At 42.0% G+C, this 16,168-nt stretch overlaps 1 protein-coding gene across 3 annotated transcripts in view; it reads left to right on the forward strand.

Annotated features, from left to right (window-relative positions):
• The window catches only part of pum1 (pumilio RNA-binding family member 1), a 31,659-nt gene extending 17,545 nt beyond the window's left edge, over positions 1–14,114 (forward strand). For all 3 annotated transcript variants that reach the window (XM_067613185.1, XM_067613183.1, XM_067613184.1), the window contains 14 exons: positions 142–240; positions 411–553; positions 1,001–1,139; positions 1,401–1,535; positions 2,004–2,303; positions 2,545–2,787; positions 4,145–4,415; positions 6,950–7,079; positions 7,295–7,429; positions 8,488–8,625; positions 9,451–9,576; positions 9,809–9,930; positions 10,080–10,272; positions 12,217–14,114. In XM_067613185.1, coding sequence (XP_067469286.1) covers positions 142–240; positions 411–553; positions 1,001–1,139; positions 1,401–1,535; positions 2,004–2,303; positions 2,545–2,787; positions 4,145–4,415; positions 6,950–7,079; positions 7,295–7,429; positions 8,488–8,625; positions 9,451–9,576; positions 9,809–9,930; positions 10,080–10,272; positions 12,217–12,348 — 2,306 coding nt within the window. In that variant the 3' untranslated portion in view covers positions 12,349–14,114. The remainder of the gene's footprint in view (positions 1–141; positions 241–410; positions 554–1,000; positions 1,140–1,400; positions 1,536–2,003; positions 2,304–2,544; positions 2,788–4,144; positions 4,416–6,949; positions 7,080–7,294; positions 7,430–8,487; positions 8,626–9,450; positions 9,577–9,808; positions 9,931–10,079; positions 10,273–12,216) is intronic.
• Positions 14,115–16,168: the final 2,054 nt, after the last annotated feature.

The raw sequence follows: 16,168 nt of genomic DNA on the forward strand, positions 1-16,168 counted from the left end.
TTAATTATGGATTTGTCAGGATATATTCTTGAGTGGTCTTTATGTGCTGAAGCTTCGTTACTGGAGGCACTATGAGTTAACTCCATGTATTATGTAAAAACCTTTGGCCATGCTTCACCTTTTCCCTCCACGTGTTGTCAGGTCTGGCCCCAGCATTTGTGCCCAATCCTTACATCATCAGTGCAGCCCCACCAGGGACAGACCCCTACGCAGCCGGACTAGCAGCAGCAGCTACACTCGGTGAGACGTGCACGTTTTAAAAAGCACCCACAGCTCCATTTAATGCTGTCGAATTGACGTGGGAACCATTCAGATACATTCAAGCAAATGTATTTTCCACGGTCGATGAGATGCATAAACACAGACACGCTTGTCTTATCTCACCAATATTTTTTTGTATTTGTGTCTAGGTCCAGCAGTGATGCCACCCCAGTACTATGGTGTGACCCCCTGGGGGGTCTACCCTGCCAACCTATTCCAACAGCAGGCAGCTGCAGCCAACAACTCGGCCAATCAGCAGGCAGCAGGCCAGGGCCAGCAGAACCAACAGCAGGTCAGTAGGCTGCTTGCCAAATATACTGGCATACTGGCTGCCGTTGCCTCAAGATGTATCTGTCAGAGCTCCTTATGTGCCATTTGAAATGTGAATTCAGTCTTACTGCTGCTCTACTTGGATCTTTAAGCAGCAAACTTTACACTGTGTAGATTATAAACCAATCAGCAAGAAATGTTTCCTCCCACTGCTTCGTGTTATCATTAACTAGAGCTTTGTTTTTATAACCCGTGTGCTCTGATCCTGCTTATTTATGTCCTGCCACCTTGTTTCTTTCTGTGTGTCGGTGCATTGGTGTAAACACAGAAACTACAAGAACTGTAAATGATGTTAATGTGCATTTACACCACAGGTTCCCTCCTTTGGAATAGATTATATAAGATCTTTTTAAGCTTTTTTCAAGATAATGACAATTAAATTAGCTCTTGTTTTTCTTGCTTTGTAAAGGTGATGCGTGCTGGGGGCAACCAGCGACCTTTGACCCCTAGCCAAGGTCAGCAGGGGCAGCAGAATGACCAGCTGGTTGCAGCAGCAGCAGTCAACTCAGCCCTTGCTTTTGGGCAGGGTCTAGCAGCAGGAGTCCCTGGTGAGTGCTACACTCTACAAGCTGGTTTTATTGCTTTGGCAACAGCCTCAACAAACCCAATTACATCTGCTATTACAGCTCTATTTCCTGAAATCTTAGTTATAAATATCCAAACAAGAGTCATTCTTTGAAACTGATGTTGAAATGTTCAGTCTTGGAGAACTAAAATTACCCACAACCACCCACATCTACATGAAAGTAACACAGCATGCTAAAACCAGTGAAGGTACACTGAATATTTTGTTGCCGTCTCATTCCCAGGCTACCCAGTCCTAGCCCCCGCAGCCTACTATGATCAGACAGGGGCCCTGGTGGTCAACACTGGAGCTAGGAGCGGCCCTGTCCGCCTCATGGCCCCCGCCTCTGTCATCATATCTCCTTCCGCAGCACAAGCAGGTAAGACGGTAATTAATGTAAAGCCTCAGTCACATGTTTGTCCTGCCTCCGCTGCTCTCTGCAGGCAACAGGGCAAACATGGGTGTCGTGCTCACAAAACAAGCATTAAACACTGTGTCTTTTTTAAAAACATGCCCTGAATGCCCCATTCATCCAGAACATGCCATTAAGAGATTATGAGACTGTACCTTCAAATCTCAGCTGAGATTTTTGCAAGTTCCCATGAGTCAGTATTGTTTATTCGAATATAGACACTACAATTGAGGGGGATTTGGGTTTACAGCTATTTTGGCGTTAATGTGAGTTGTCAGGGGTGTGAAAATTCTCCTTAAATATCTCATTTGTGGTTCACATAAAGTGAATTATGACTGTTTACTTTTCATATCAACAGACACTTGAAGCAACCTGCAGTATTACTTAAACCTCTCACTTTACTCCCTCCTCCTCTCTTACTCTCTATCCCTCCAGTTGCAGCAGCAGCAGCCTCCGCAGGTGGTGCCAACGGTGGTCTGGGTGGCGGGGCCAACGGTCCGTTCCGTGCCATGACGTCCCAGCAGCCTCAGCAGCAGGGTGGCCCTGGCGGTGCTCTGGGTGGGAGCTCCTTCTACGGCTCGTCCTCCCTCAGCTCCTCCTCCCAGAGCTCCTCTCTTTTCTCACAGGGCTCTGCCCAGCCCGGTCCGGGTTCTGCCTCTTTGGGCTTCAGCCAGCCCACCTCCTCCTCCCTCGGTGCCACACTGGGGGCCACACTGGGAGGCTTCGGCACTGCAGGTAGGGATAAATCTACACATATTGCTTGTTCTGTGCGCTTATCTGTGAGTCTGCTGAGATGTCTTTGATCATATATTAGACATTGAGCTCCATAATATCTCAAATTTGTCAGCTGATGTTCTTTTGCTGAACCTTTTGATGATGGTTTTCCATAATGAAAGACCAAATCAAATACAAGCTGATTATCGTCTCACAATTTCTGCAGATAAATGATCTAAGTTTTGTCTTTGTCTCCCTCTAGTGGCGAACTCAAGTGGTGGAAGCGGTTCCAGGCGGGACTCCCTGACAGGCAACAATGAGCTGTACAAACGCACGCCCTCCAGCCTCACCCCGATTGGCCACGGAGGCTTCTATAACGGCACCTTGGGCTTCAGTCCTTCTCCCGGTCCAGTGGGCATGCCCCTACCCAACCAGGGCCCCTCCCATTCCCTCACACCCCCACCCTCCCTGTCCAATCACAGCTCCTCGTCCAACCTCAATCTTGGTAAGTGGTTTTTCCTTTGATTCAAGTGATGGAGATTAACCACTGTCATTGAGTGTGTTTTGTTTCATGTTAATGCCTCTTTAGGAGTTATTTTGATGCTTGTGACGTTATGGAAACGATGCTGGGACTCTTTTTGTTCCCACAATTTTCATGTGGGACACAGCTGTGAAGACTCCATAAGTCTGACTGCTACATCAGTTTGAGTTTAGTTTCACATTTGAAGATTAACACACATGTTTTAAGTCCGTGTCCTGAATAAAAGCAATCTGGGGTTTTGAATTAGTGTTTACACACATGTACATACATATAGTAGGGCTAAACAGAGGTGCCCTGGCTTTATAGTCCAGGTATGTTATGTTCACATATCAACATGTATTCTGTAATATAAGATATGTGTAATTAGATTTCAACATTTACACATTCTGACTCAGCTGGAAATAAACTGCTGCGTCAGTTAACAAGATTTTCAATCAAAACAACAAAATGTAACGGCGTATTTGTAAGGCAGCGTGTTTTGAGGGATTAATTACTGATCGAGACTTTCGTTGCCTCCCGTGTGTGTGTGTGTGCTCAGTGATTGACAGTTGGCAGAGTGAAGTGTAATGCAAACACTCCACTCAAAGTGTGATGAAATAACAGTAAAACAAAGTGACAGAGCCAAGTTGAGGCTTCAAAATGACCGTGATGGATTACCAAGCTTTGGCAATTTTAAAGCCTTTTTACTTTAAAAATAAAAACTGCTGTATAGCTTGTTGGGAGAGGAGAAAACTGAGTCCTGATATCCTTAACTGCACTGTTTACAGACACCACCTTGAAAATGTGCATATATGGGCAGTTTGTAATGATAATAGTCCACCAGCATTAGTCTTTATAACAAGTATTCAGCAACTATTTGATACAGAGTTGGCTTGAGAATATTTTAAAATTTAAATATTTACCTGTACAATCTAATGCGGTCTTTAGAAAGCTTTTAAGTTTTAATTGAGGCTGAATTGGTGTTGGTGTAAATTCTTTTATGGTTTTTGAGACAATAGTTTTGCTTTATTGGGTTGTAATAATTTTTATGTGGACAGGAAATGGTGTAGAGCTTCTTCAAATTGCAGCCAGTGCTGCCACCCAGTGCTGTGCTTCTGTGCTGCAAAGCTAAAATGTAATTTTTATGATGATGTTGAAAATTTACTCTACTGCAGTGTCATCAGTTCAGAAATAATACATTTTAATCCATACAAGTAATCATTGCAATATTCAGGGTGTCAATAAGGGTTTAGGAGAGAAGTTAAATGTCAAGTGACTCCTGCTTATAATTTATACAGAATCAGTTCTAACAATCACCCCCCTTTTCTCTCTGACCCCACAGGGGGTCTGACCAATGGCAGTGGTCGTTTCATCTCCGCAGCCCCAGGAGCAGAAGCCAAGTACCGCAGCGCCGCCAGCTCAGGCTCCTCCCTCTTTTCACCCAGCAGCCAGCTGTTCCCGTCGTCACGGCTACGCTACGGCATGTCGGACGTGATGCCGTCAGGCCGAAGCCGCCTGCTGGAGGACTTCAGAAACAACCGCTACCCCAACCTGCAGCTCAGAGACATCGCTGGCCACATCATGGAGTTCAGCCAGGATCAGCACGGCAGCAGGTACGCACGAGCAAAACACGACGTACTGAAAAACCATCACTGCCCTCCAAGTTAATCCTAACTTAATTAGAGAGCCTTTCACACCAGACCAGTGAGATTGACAACAAGTTGACAATGTCCAAAGTTTGATGGCTGAAGTCCCTTTTACACAGTGATCTCATAGGTAAATTACATGTAACGTAGTGTGAGATGGTTATGACAAGACCATCTGTGTCAGAATTTGTATGATATCAATTTGTAGGCATGTTGCATTTTGCAATGAATGTCTGAATCACAAGTAGAGACTCATGTTTTAAAAATTCAACGAAACAAAGAACCAGCTTTGGCTGCAGTTCTGAATGTATTGAGATTGTTCTTTTAAACATTCATGACCATTGTGTCGGCAACGTTTTTCCTTTTTTTACTTGATTCAAAAATGATGCGTAGAATGTGCATCAGCCAGTGTATTAAACATCATTTCGTTTTGTCTTCCGATGGGTTTGTTATCTCGGATCATATCAGCAGTCACATCGTGAGAATGTGGTCTGAAGGTTGTGAGACTGTCAACAGTTTGATGCAACATTTCTAAATCGTATGTTGGAGGAAGTGTTACAGTGAGATCAAGGACCACAGTGTTGAGTAGAAAACTAAAGATTTCACCACATTTCTCTCTTGTCAACTTTTGTATGAGAGAGTCTCTATACACTAGGACTGTGAATCTTTGGGAATCTCATGATTCGATCCTGATTCTTGGTGTCTGATGAGATTCAGAATTGAATGAATAGAAAAGAGGGAACTATTATCAGTCTCTTTCTGCAGTATACTGTGTGCCAAACCAATCACTGGTGTCCTTATTCCACTGAAATATAATATGAGGCATAACTGGCAATAAGATAAATGGTCCGCAGCCTTTTTATTTTAAAAAGTTAACTGCATTAATTTAAAAAAAGAATCAGTTTGAAAGCATATTACAGTCTCCTGGTTGTTTGAGAATAACAATCTGAGGGGTTGCTGCCGCTGTGTTGATGTAAACGTCATGTCTCCAGCAGTGGAGAGCAGCCTCTCTGCTTCATTGGCTCAGAGGAAAGAGATTGCTGTCCAACACGCTGAGTGGGCGCAGGGTTTTTGAGGTGAAACAGACTGAGCACAGAGTTATTTTCTTCACCTCAGAGTTGGTTTAAGTTGTTTAATGCCTCAGTGTGTGTTGGTCAATCGGTCTTGTTTGTTACTGCTGGAGTTCACTGCTCTGCTCTAATAATGTTAGTCTCTGAGGGATGGTGTAGAAAGTTCACAGTATACTTCATGTTTGTCTCACAAAAGTAATTATTTAGTCATTAAATGCCTTTTTTTTGAAGATGAACTACAAGAGCGTGTGCGTGCTGTAGACCGTCTGGTGCTGCACTGCCTTTGCAGTCGAGTTCCGCTTTTTTCGTTCTGTCAACATCATGTTATTAACTAACATTAAGAAAATCCATTTTGACATTTGTGAATCGATGCAGAATCGTCCACGTCGGCATCACAATGCATCTTAGAATGGAGAAATTTCCACACCTCTACTCAACGCTGTCTCACAGTTTATTGAGGCCTTAAGGCCGTGCTGGAAAAACCACCTCGGTCAAATTCACAGTTGAACGTACTCCTGTTCCTCTTAATGTTCAACACAGAACGTGAACAGGTTGAGTTTGCTAATGTTTCAGTGTTACAGCCCTCAGGACAGACATATATATGTGTATGTCCTCAAGAGCAGACTAAATGTTTATACTGTTGTATTTCAGGTTCGTGCTCAGCGCTGGTATAGACTCCTGTGACGCCCCTGCGGCTCTCAATAGAAATGACATTTAAAGACTGTGAATGTGACATGAATATTTCACACTGCCTCTTTTCACAAACAGTCTGGTCTGTGTTATTTCGCTGCTTTAGGCTGTATATCCTTAAGTATTTTTATTGATAACAGAACACAAAGATTCATTGATATGTTACCATCTTTGCCCTCCTCTGTGATACAGTCCAGAGACTTGCTTATCTGGGGCCAGTGGCCCTGGAGGCCACTCTTGCTCCTGGTTTCTGGGTCTGTTTGGGTTGGACCAGCCGTGCCTTAGATGCAGACTTTTCCACTGAAACGATCTATTAATACACCATGACGTCCAGTCTGCACATTCCAGACATTTTCTTTCCTCAGTCTCTTCATCATCACTGTCCTGTTTATCTCTGCCTTTGCCTGGCAATCATCACTTCACCTCACATGCTGCTTGTTTCTTTGAACTCCCTCTTTGTCTTTTCTCCACTCAGTTTTATCTCCTTATTTCTGACTGTCCCCTCAGGTTAAAGATACTTTATTGCTAAGTCTCTAATCTGCTTATTTATCTTAAAACTCATCCAAAGTGTTTTAAATCACCTTTATAAAGTGGATTTTAGAATAGCAGGCTGTGTTTATTACTAAAATAAAATCAGAACTGATAAAACAAGAAAATACAACAAATATCTTTTGAACTTCATACAGAATTATCCAGTAAAATATATCCTGAGTGCCTATCCTCTCTTTCTGTCTCCTGAAGGTTTATCCAGTTGAAGCTGGAGCGAGCCAGTCCAGCGGAGCGCCAGCTTGTCTTCAGTGAGATACTACAGGCGGCATACCAGCTCATGGTGGACGTCTTTGGAAATTACGTCATCCAGAAATTCTTCGAGGTGCGTACGACGAGCAAGTTATTATCACCCGAGTGTGTATTCGGAGTCGCCAAGATTGAATTCGCAGGAAAATCTCACCTGCTTTTTATGTGCTTTGTAATCTTAAAGTGTAAATGTGAAATCTATGTGGCGTTGTGTCATTTATTACTAGAAGGATTAGAGGATTTACAGGCTTATTTTATGTGTGTGTGTGTGTGTGTGTGTGTGTGTTATAGTTTGGCAGCCTGGACCAGAAGCTGGCTCTGGCTGAGAGGATCCGAGGTCACGTGCTGTCTTTGGCGCTGCAGATGTACGGCTGCAGGGTCATTCAGAAAGCTCTGGAGTTCATCCCCTCGGATCAGCAGGTCATTGTAAGTACACTAGTTCCCTCTGGACTGTGTGGGAGTGTGAACAAGGGAAACAGACCATATGTGTTAAAACTGTTGTTTGTAGTCCTTTGCACCTCTGTACTAAAATAACCTTAAATAAACGTATCCTGTCATCACCTTGCTGGGATTTAGCTTGTTAATGTAACACACAAAATGGCAAAATACCCCAGTGTCCCAATTTCAAAGGATATCTACTATCCATGTGCTCATAATTCAGGTGTAAATGAGAGCGCGCTGCTCATGGATAACTAGTTTCTCTTTGTATAGCCGAATGCGGCACCGCTGAAGAGGTGAGCTTTTCACCCTGAAATTGCATTTTTCATTTACATTATGGCTTTTATGTTGGAGCTGCCTCGTGTAGCAGCAGGTTCCTCACAGGTACTCCATCATCAATGATGAATGAGGCTAATGATACCACGGTTTATATGCAAATTCTCATCTGCAGGTGTTAAGATTTAAAAAAAAAAAAAAAAAGAAAAAAAAAAGATGATTATCAACAGGAAATAACTTAGCTCAACTGTTTAGTCGTTTTGGGAAAAGTAAAGTGGTGCGTGTGTGTGTGTGTGTGAGATTTAAACATTGATCTCAAAGAAAAATGTTGGTGTTTATATAGTTCTCATTTATTTATAGTTTCTAACCCAAGTCTACATTTTTCTGTTTTATTTCAATTTATTTTTTACTTATCTGTATATATACATATTTCTAACAGCAAAATCACAATTCTATTTCTGTACTTTTTTTTTGTTGTTTTTATTTCACTTGCTTTGGTAATCTAAATGTCTGTTTCCCTTGCCAATAAAACCACTGAATTGAATTGAGAGAAATGTGTCCATCTCACCTTAATGGACCTCAATAGATTTCTCCAGGGCAGCTGTTCAAACTCCTGTGTTATTTTTTGGCTACAGTGAGCCACTGTGGAAAATGATGGAGAGTTTGGAAAATGCCTTCAGGCAATATTTCATTTCTCACAAACAATTACATGTCCCTCGCTGTCTCTTCCTCTTGCCTCTGCTCTCTTCTCCTCCTCCTCATCTCTGTAGAGCGAGATGGTGCGGGAGCTGGACGGCCATGTGTTGAAGTGCGTGAAGGACCAGAACGGTAACCACGTGGTGCAGAAGTGTATTGAGTGTGTCCAGCCTCATGCGCTGCACTTCATCATAGACGCCTTTAAGGGACAGGTGGGTCCCCTCTGTGCGCGCACACAAAATATTTCCACTTTCAATCACTGAAGCCTGTCGGTGCTCGGCTGATATCCACACATGCATTCACTTGTGTGTGCACACATACACCGTCACTGCCTTAAGGCAGCAAACATATTGTCACCGCCGAAGCGCAGAGACGCACGTTTTCAGTCCTTTTCCAGTGACAGGATACGTTTCCATGGCAACAGAAACCTCAGCCCAGTGGCAACAGCCATCTTCTATCCACTAGCTAAATGTTACATTAGCATAAAGTGTGAAAAAGGAAGATTTTGTTTGTTTATGCATGTGCCTTTTTTTTAAAAAACACAAATGATAGGTTTCAGTTTTGAGGTTTCGGTCAGATGCTCTGACAGTAAATCTCTTTGTTGGTTGGAGTGTTTTGCTTTTCACATATTTGCATGTTGTGTAACTGCATGTCCTCTACTCAGCTTGTTTGTGTAGCTGAAAGCATGTCAGGAATTTACTTTCACCTTCCCTGCAGGGGTGGGCTGGGTGCGTTGAAAGCATGCCTATGATTTACCAACTAAATAAGTAGCCCTCTCCATCCTCTCCATAACAATGTGTCTTTGTCTTGAACATAGACTGTAAATAAAGTCTTTGGTCTTTGGACACTTCAGACATCACAGTATAATTAGTTTTTCATTGAAATCCATCATATGCTGCTGTAATCCAAAGTGAAAAACTGTTTCAGAAAGGGTAAATCAGTGCCGTGCTCAAGTCACTGAGCTCAAGGACAGCTTGGTGTGTGTTTGTGTGTGTGTGCGTCGAATGAGTAACTGTGTAATTATGTGCGTCTTGTAGGTCTTTGCCCTCTCCACTCACCCTTATGGCTGCCGAGTCATCCAGCGCATTCTCGAACACTGCCTTCCTGAACAGACGCTGCCTATACTAGAGGAGCTCCATCAACACACAGAGCAGCTAGTGCAGGTAAAACACACACACACACACACACACACACACACATACAAGCACTCTGTTGTCTCTCCATGTCCACCAGTTATGTTTTCCAGGATTATTAACACCTTAAGTTGGTTTAAATAAAGCTCCTCTCAGAGCCTCCAGATTTTTGAAGTTGGCTGATTGTTTGATCTGACGTCAGAAGCACCAGCTGGTGTCCTCACGTTTTAGTTGATGTGTCTGTGTGTTGTGTCGTATTCAGGACCAGTATGGCAACTATGTGATCCAGCACGTTTTGGAGCACGGCCGAGCTGAGGATAAGAGCAAGATAGTGGCAGAGATCAGAGGCAACGTACTGGGACTGAGCCAGCACAAGTTTGCCAGGTAAACTCCAGCGCACACACGCGAGCACACAAAGGTTTTCAAGAAGGTTTTTCTTTCGTTTCTCCACAATCGCAACTACAGTTGGAACTGGCTTTTTGTTTCTTTTTTAACTTCACCATCGCTCACCCCTTTTTCCTTTCTTTGCCCAGCAATGTGGTGGAGAAGTGTGTGACCCACGCATCGCGGGCAGAACGGGCAGTGCTGATAGACGAAGTGTGCAGCCTGACTGAGGGCCCCCACAGTGCCTTATACACCATGATGAAGGACCAGTACGCCAACTACGTGGTGCAGAAGATGATCGACGTGGCCGAGCCCACCCAGCGCAAAATAGTAATGCACAAGGTAGGCGGAGAGGAGATGGATGTCTGTTTTTATAGTTTATCTTTAGAATTATTTTCATCCCTGGTGTATGATGTCATCCCAGACAGATGTGTTGCTTACTGGGTGACAGACTGTACTGGCATCATCAGCTTCAGTCATATATGAGGAGAGGAGTTGTCAGTACTTATAACACTGATGATATTTGCTTGCAGCAACTAAATGTAGTACCCATGTGATTAAAGGGTTGATGACACCATCACTTATATCACGGAGGAGATGCTGTGTCGGCCATTTCATATAATTATTACAACATGCATCTGCAGTAGCCTATTGAGAGTATATATATATATATATATATATATATATATATATATATACAGATATCTAAGGCTTCAGCTGGCATTTTATTAATCTAGGTTATCCCCTTATTATTTTATATGAAATGTCAGAGGCCATCAAAAGCTTACCAAAAACTTGACAGACATAAAACAGTAACAGTAAATAAATTATGATATAAAATGGGCTGGCAAGCAAATTCCAAAAGTTGAAAATCTGTTAAAAGAAAATGATTAAACGACTAAAACGATGTTCACAGTTGTCATTGATAAATTTTGTTTTGGCTGCTGCACACATTGAAGGCACTAAATATCAAATGTTTGACTGAAAAAAAGCTTTGAGGCTGTCAGTGGAGGAAAAAAAAGCAGGTCTTTATCGACCCATCAACCAAACCCCTCATTTATCTGCACATCAATAATATCTTGCTCAGGTCACTGGTGTGAATGGTTTCCAAGGCAACAACACAGAGGCCGACTTAAAGGGAAAATTCACCGCTGTGAATATGACGATTTCTTAAAACAAGGTCACCTGTGTAGAAGAAATGTGCAATTATTTTTTAAATTGGTGCCCTGTGACTAGATAAAAGTGTGAAAAAGGCTGTAGATTCTCCGTATCGCTGCTAAGGATCGTAACACAAGCGACGTGCTGGAGGCAGTTACGTCATGTGGATCAATGCAAACTTACCGAGTGCTGCATGATGCTGCTGGATGCAGCTGCAAGTTACAGGTATCACAGTCGCTGTTGTTCTGTATTCAAAGTTGGCAAAGTCTGATAAAATATTTTGTCAGAAAACAAAGTCAGGTTTACCAAAGCACCACAAAGTTTGTTGCAGCGCAGAGTTTCCTGTCTGTCTCCCTGGCTGCAGGCGCTGTTACAGCTCCCATTGTCGCTCCTTCCTCCATACTCTGTTTTGTCTGATTCCATCGCACTATATCAGGCCTCATAAGTTTTAATAGTGGCGCTGCATCTCTTCTCCAACACGATACTGTAAAGCTAGTTGTTTGTTTGTGTTCATCATGGAGAAACTCAGCAGCTGAAGTCTGTGCGGCTATAACGTCGCTCTGGTGGTCGTTTTTTCCTCCACACTCTGTTGTGTCTGATTCAACAGCACAATATTCAGCCTTGTACCATGAAACTAATTTTCTTCCAAATATACTAATAATAATATTTTAAAGTATTTATTATTATGATATTATAGTGTTCACTTTTCCCTATCGCTGGCGTGGTGTGATAGATGAGTATTTTGGGAGACCCACATTTTACCGTCCATGAAGGCACCACTACAGAAAATGAGGAAATGTAGTTTTTAGTCTAAGGCAGATCTCCAAAGTCACCTGGCAGACTTTTGCCTGCAAATGAGCGAGGAGCTCTGGTTGCAGGCAACATGTAGGGAAGTTAAACATTGATCATCAGCACTACTCACATTATAATGATACCATGCTGGCTGAAAATTGGCAAAGTTTCCCTTTAAGCACAAGAGATCATTGATTTCCAGATAAATGAATATTGCTGTTTGATGTTGTCCTAAAAAAATATGTGAATGTTGTGTATGAAACACCGAAATCTGTGTGAAGTGGATACTGTCCTTATTCACCATGTCAAACATCTGTGTGTGTGTTTTTGACACAGATCCGGCCCCACATCTCCACCCTGAGGAAGTACACATATGGAAAACACATCCTGGCCAAGCTGGAGAAGTACTACATGAAGAACGGCGTTGACCTGGGTCCTCTCTGCGGCCCCCCTAATGGCATCATGTAAACCGACTCCCCCTACCCCTCCACCCCAAAATCATGTCTACCACCTGATCTCCCCCCTCCTCCTCCTCCTCCTCCTCCTCTCCCCTCCTTTGCCCTTCACCTCACCCTTCTAATGCGTTCATGCCTACCAGCCCCCACCTTCCTGTCCCAGTCTGACCCTTCAGAAGGCATCGTGCCCCCCCCACCCCCACCCCACCCCCTCTGAATCTTACTCACAGAGGACTTTGAGTACCCCTTGCGCCCCTGTTTCCATGACAACCCTGTCAGGAGGAGCCTGTTGCTACAGGCAGCCTTAGTTAAGATTTTGTCACCCCCTCCCCCACCTGAGCCCAGGCCTGCTGAACTTGGGGAGGGAGGGAAGGAGGGCAGGGAGTGGATAGAGAGAGAGAGGTGAGACCTGTTCCACTCATCGCTTCCACTCCCTCCCTTTTTTTTTTTCGTTTGTTCTTTCTATTCATTTCCTCTTTTCTTCGTTTTTTCAGATAAACTCAAAAAAAAAAATCATTTCACTTTTTTGCTACTGCTGCACACACAATCCTAGTGTCCCTTCCTCCCATCCTAGCTATTTACCACTATGAGATGGAACGAGTATTTAATTTTTTTTGTCTGTCACAGAATCATAGACGAATACACACATGCCATCAGCTAACCAGCAGACAGATCATTTAGCATGGGAGATTCGTTTTCTGGTCTTGCTTCTATAAATATAACGTGTATACTTGGTGTAGACCTTTGCATATATATATAAATATATATATAAAACTTTGTAGTTTTTCTGGTTTTTGATGTTGAATCTGTATCTATAATGTATCCTAGTAGTGACCACATACTTCTGACTGTATAATTGTACATTTGTAAACCCTTGTAATGTAAAAGTGCTTTACCACCCTTTTTGGTATGAGAAGAAAAAAAAGAAAAAAAAGCTCACTCTGGAAAAAAAAAAAAAAAATCTTAGAAAAAAACCTGTGCATTTCAGTGTATATTCTCACCTCCTTGGTTGTGACATATGAGTTGTTGTATATTGTAAATTGTAATATCAAATTTTTGTTTTGAAAAGCCCTTTCTATACAGCGTAGTACTTGTACAAAGATTCGCCACGCTTGGTTTTATCTTTATCTTGTCACTGCTTAACTTAAGACGTCGATCTCCCACTGACTCCCAATTGGACATGTTCTGTTAGACTTTAGTGGTGTCTTCTGGTTTATGTTGAAGGTTTTTTTTTTTTGTTTTGTTTGTTTGTTTGTTTTTTTTGTTTGTTTTTTGACCTTTTTTTAAGATCTTTTTATAGGAATGCTTTACCCCATGAAATGTGTCATGTGTATGGGTATGCTGGCTGGGCGGGAGAAAGAAGAAGAAGAAGAAGAAGAAGAAAAAAGAAAAAAAAACGTTTACTCATTTAAACCCCCACACCTCCTCTGAAACCCCTCGATTACCCATGACTGTTTTCAGAGGGGTAAACCCATGGATTGTACAGATGAGATTCTTGTGTTTTTTGGCATTTCTCTAGTGCTGTAAGTGCTGTATCATACTGTCCATGTCCTTTTGGGTGAGAGAGGCAGCCCGCCACAGCGCGGTGTACATTTGGAGCAGCCTTGTGTATATTTACTACGAGCACACCTGTAACCATATGTGTATAGTTAACAGAACCTGTGTATGCTTATTGCCTGGGCAACTATTTTTTGTAACTCCTGTTGTAGATTGTCTCTAAACAATTGTGTGATCTTTATTTTGAAACCAAACTGAACAAAAAAAACTTTGAAAATTTAACCGTCTCAAGTGTGCTTCATTGTATGTTGAATACACAAAAACACACACAGGATAAAGAGGAAAAAAAAGAGTGAAGCTGCTGTTTTTGCTGCTTTTTTTAAGTGTCTGGTATAAAAAAAACAACCCAAAACAATAGTATCTGTGCTGTAGTTTCTGTTGCAGCCGTCTGAATGAATTTGTCTGCAGTGATGCAACTACACAGCATGAGTCAGAGGAGGGACCGGGACGCTTGGTCCTGATGCTCTAGTTTCTTCATATAGTATGTGACTGATTAACGAGGCTGGCTTCTTAATATGGCACGGCTCTGACTAATGACAAGTGTTGATCAGTGGCATGTTACAGTAATGACTGCTCCCAGCGTGGAATAACTTTTAGAAGTGGTTACCGATAACAGTGGTTATTACTTTGATTTGAAAACCATCCCAGGATTCATTATCCAGTATAATTGCTTATAATATCAAGGCTATGAGTAATATTGAAAGCCTTCTTGCATCACACCAGGCAGAAGTGAAAGATTACTGATGTTTGAGAACACAAAAGTAAATCCACTCAGTAGCCAAACACTGATAATTATACTTTTGATATGAATAATGAGCTCAAGGTTTTCTAACGAGGGATTATCAGACTGCTGCTGCTGTGTTGAGCAGGTGTCCTTGCGGTCTAACAATTGTGTCTTTCAAGTAGACGGGAGGACAAAATAAACTTGCCTTCACCTGTCCAGCCTTTGTTTAAAGTATGCTGGGTGTGAGCAGAAACAGGCAGGATGTGTTTTGAAAAAGTCACATTGGGCGTGATGTTGGTAGAGGTAATCCTACGGGTTTTTGATTTCTTAAGGCTGACAATAGTCTGAGTTTAAGTATTGAGGTTGTATGTAAACTGCAGTGATTTTTAAACCACCTTTAAACTGTGGTGGGTTAGTTAAGCCTAGGGCTGCTTGTTTTATGCAGGACTGGATTATTAAACAGGCAACAGTGTGCAACGGAGCGTATTTACTGCGGGTCAGTTGGTTTGTGGTAGTTGTTTGGGAATATATGCTACTGAAGTACAAGGTCTCAAGGTGGGTCCTGCAATATTACCAGTCTTATATACTGGTCTCGCAGACGGCCACTGTGACAAAGTTACATGATGCCTATTCTTTAATAAATGTGTGTAAAATCAAATTACAAACAGGGCAAAAGAGGCGTCGAATAGGTAAACCCACCCATGTTCTTTAATGAAACGACAAAAAGGAAATGGGTTAAAAAAAAAAGGTATATTTAAATGTTTAGTAAGGAAATTTGATCACAATTATTAAATAGCCTATAATCAGCTAAATTAAATTTGCTGAAATTGGGCAGAAGGCAGATTAATGTTTTTCTGATTAGATATTCATTAAAAGCTTGTTTAATTATAGTGTTTTAGCTGTTAAAATGTCACCAGAAAACAACCAAATATGATGGAGCTTTCAACAGCATCACACTGTCTTCTTCTACAGTCAGTTTAGCAAAAATAAATAACATTTTAAAAAGTAGCGTGCTTTCATCCACTGATGAAGACTGTGTGTTTCAGTTGAAAGCCTCAGAAAGAATCTGGTAAATGGACTTTGAGTGGAAATTATTTTTGACCAACTAGGCTTCCTTCCAAAGTCAATAATGAACCTTCAAGCTTAATTTAGAAAGCTGTCATGCAGTGTTTATAGCTATTAGCTAGAAAGTGTCAATCAAATTTAGGCGCCAGCAGGTTTCAGTTTAGATTATTGGATGGTTGTCCTTTTAAATGACGGATTGTGTCTTTAAACAATCATGAAAAGACTTCTGGTATGTATTGCTCTGATAGTCTTTGAATAGCCCAGTAGATAAACTGCACAGCTGCTAGGACAGTGGTTCTCAAAGTGGGGTCCCCAACAGAAAGGGGAATCATTTATTTGCACTATAATTCCATCCATAAGTAACACAATGACAGGATGTATGATTATTTTGGTCATGTGTTTCATTCATTTCCGGTGATAAAAAGCAAAGGTCTTATCGAATGGGGGTCCGCGGTCTAATCTGTGTCAGTTCAGGGATTAGTTTGAG

This window comes from Thunnus thynnus, chromosome 15 (genome assembly GCF_963924715.1).
Source record: "Thunnus thynnus chromosome 15, fThuThy2.1, whole genome shotgun sequence".
Taxonomy (NCBI): domain Eukaryota; kingdom Metazoa; phylum Chordata; class Actinopteri; order Scombriformes; family Scombridae; genus Thunnus; species Thunnus thynnus.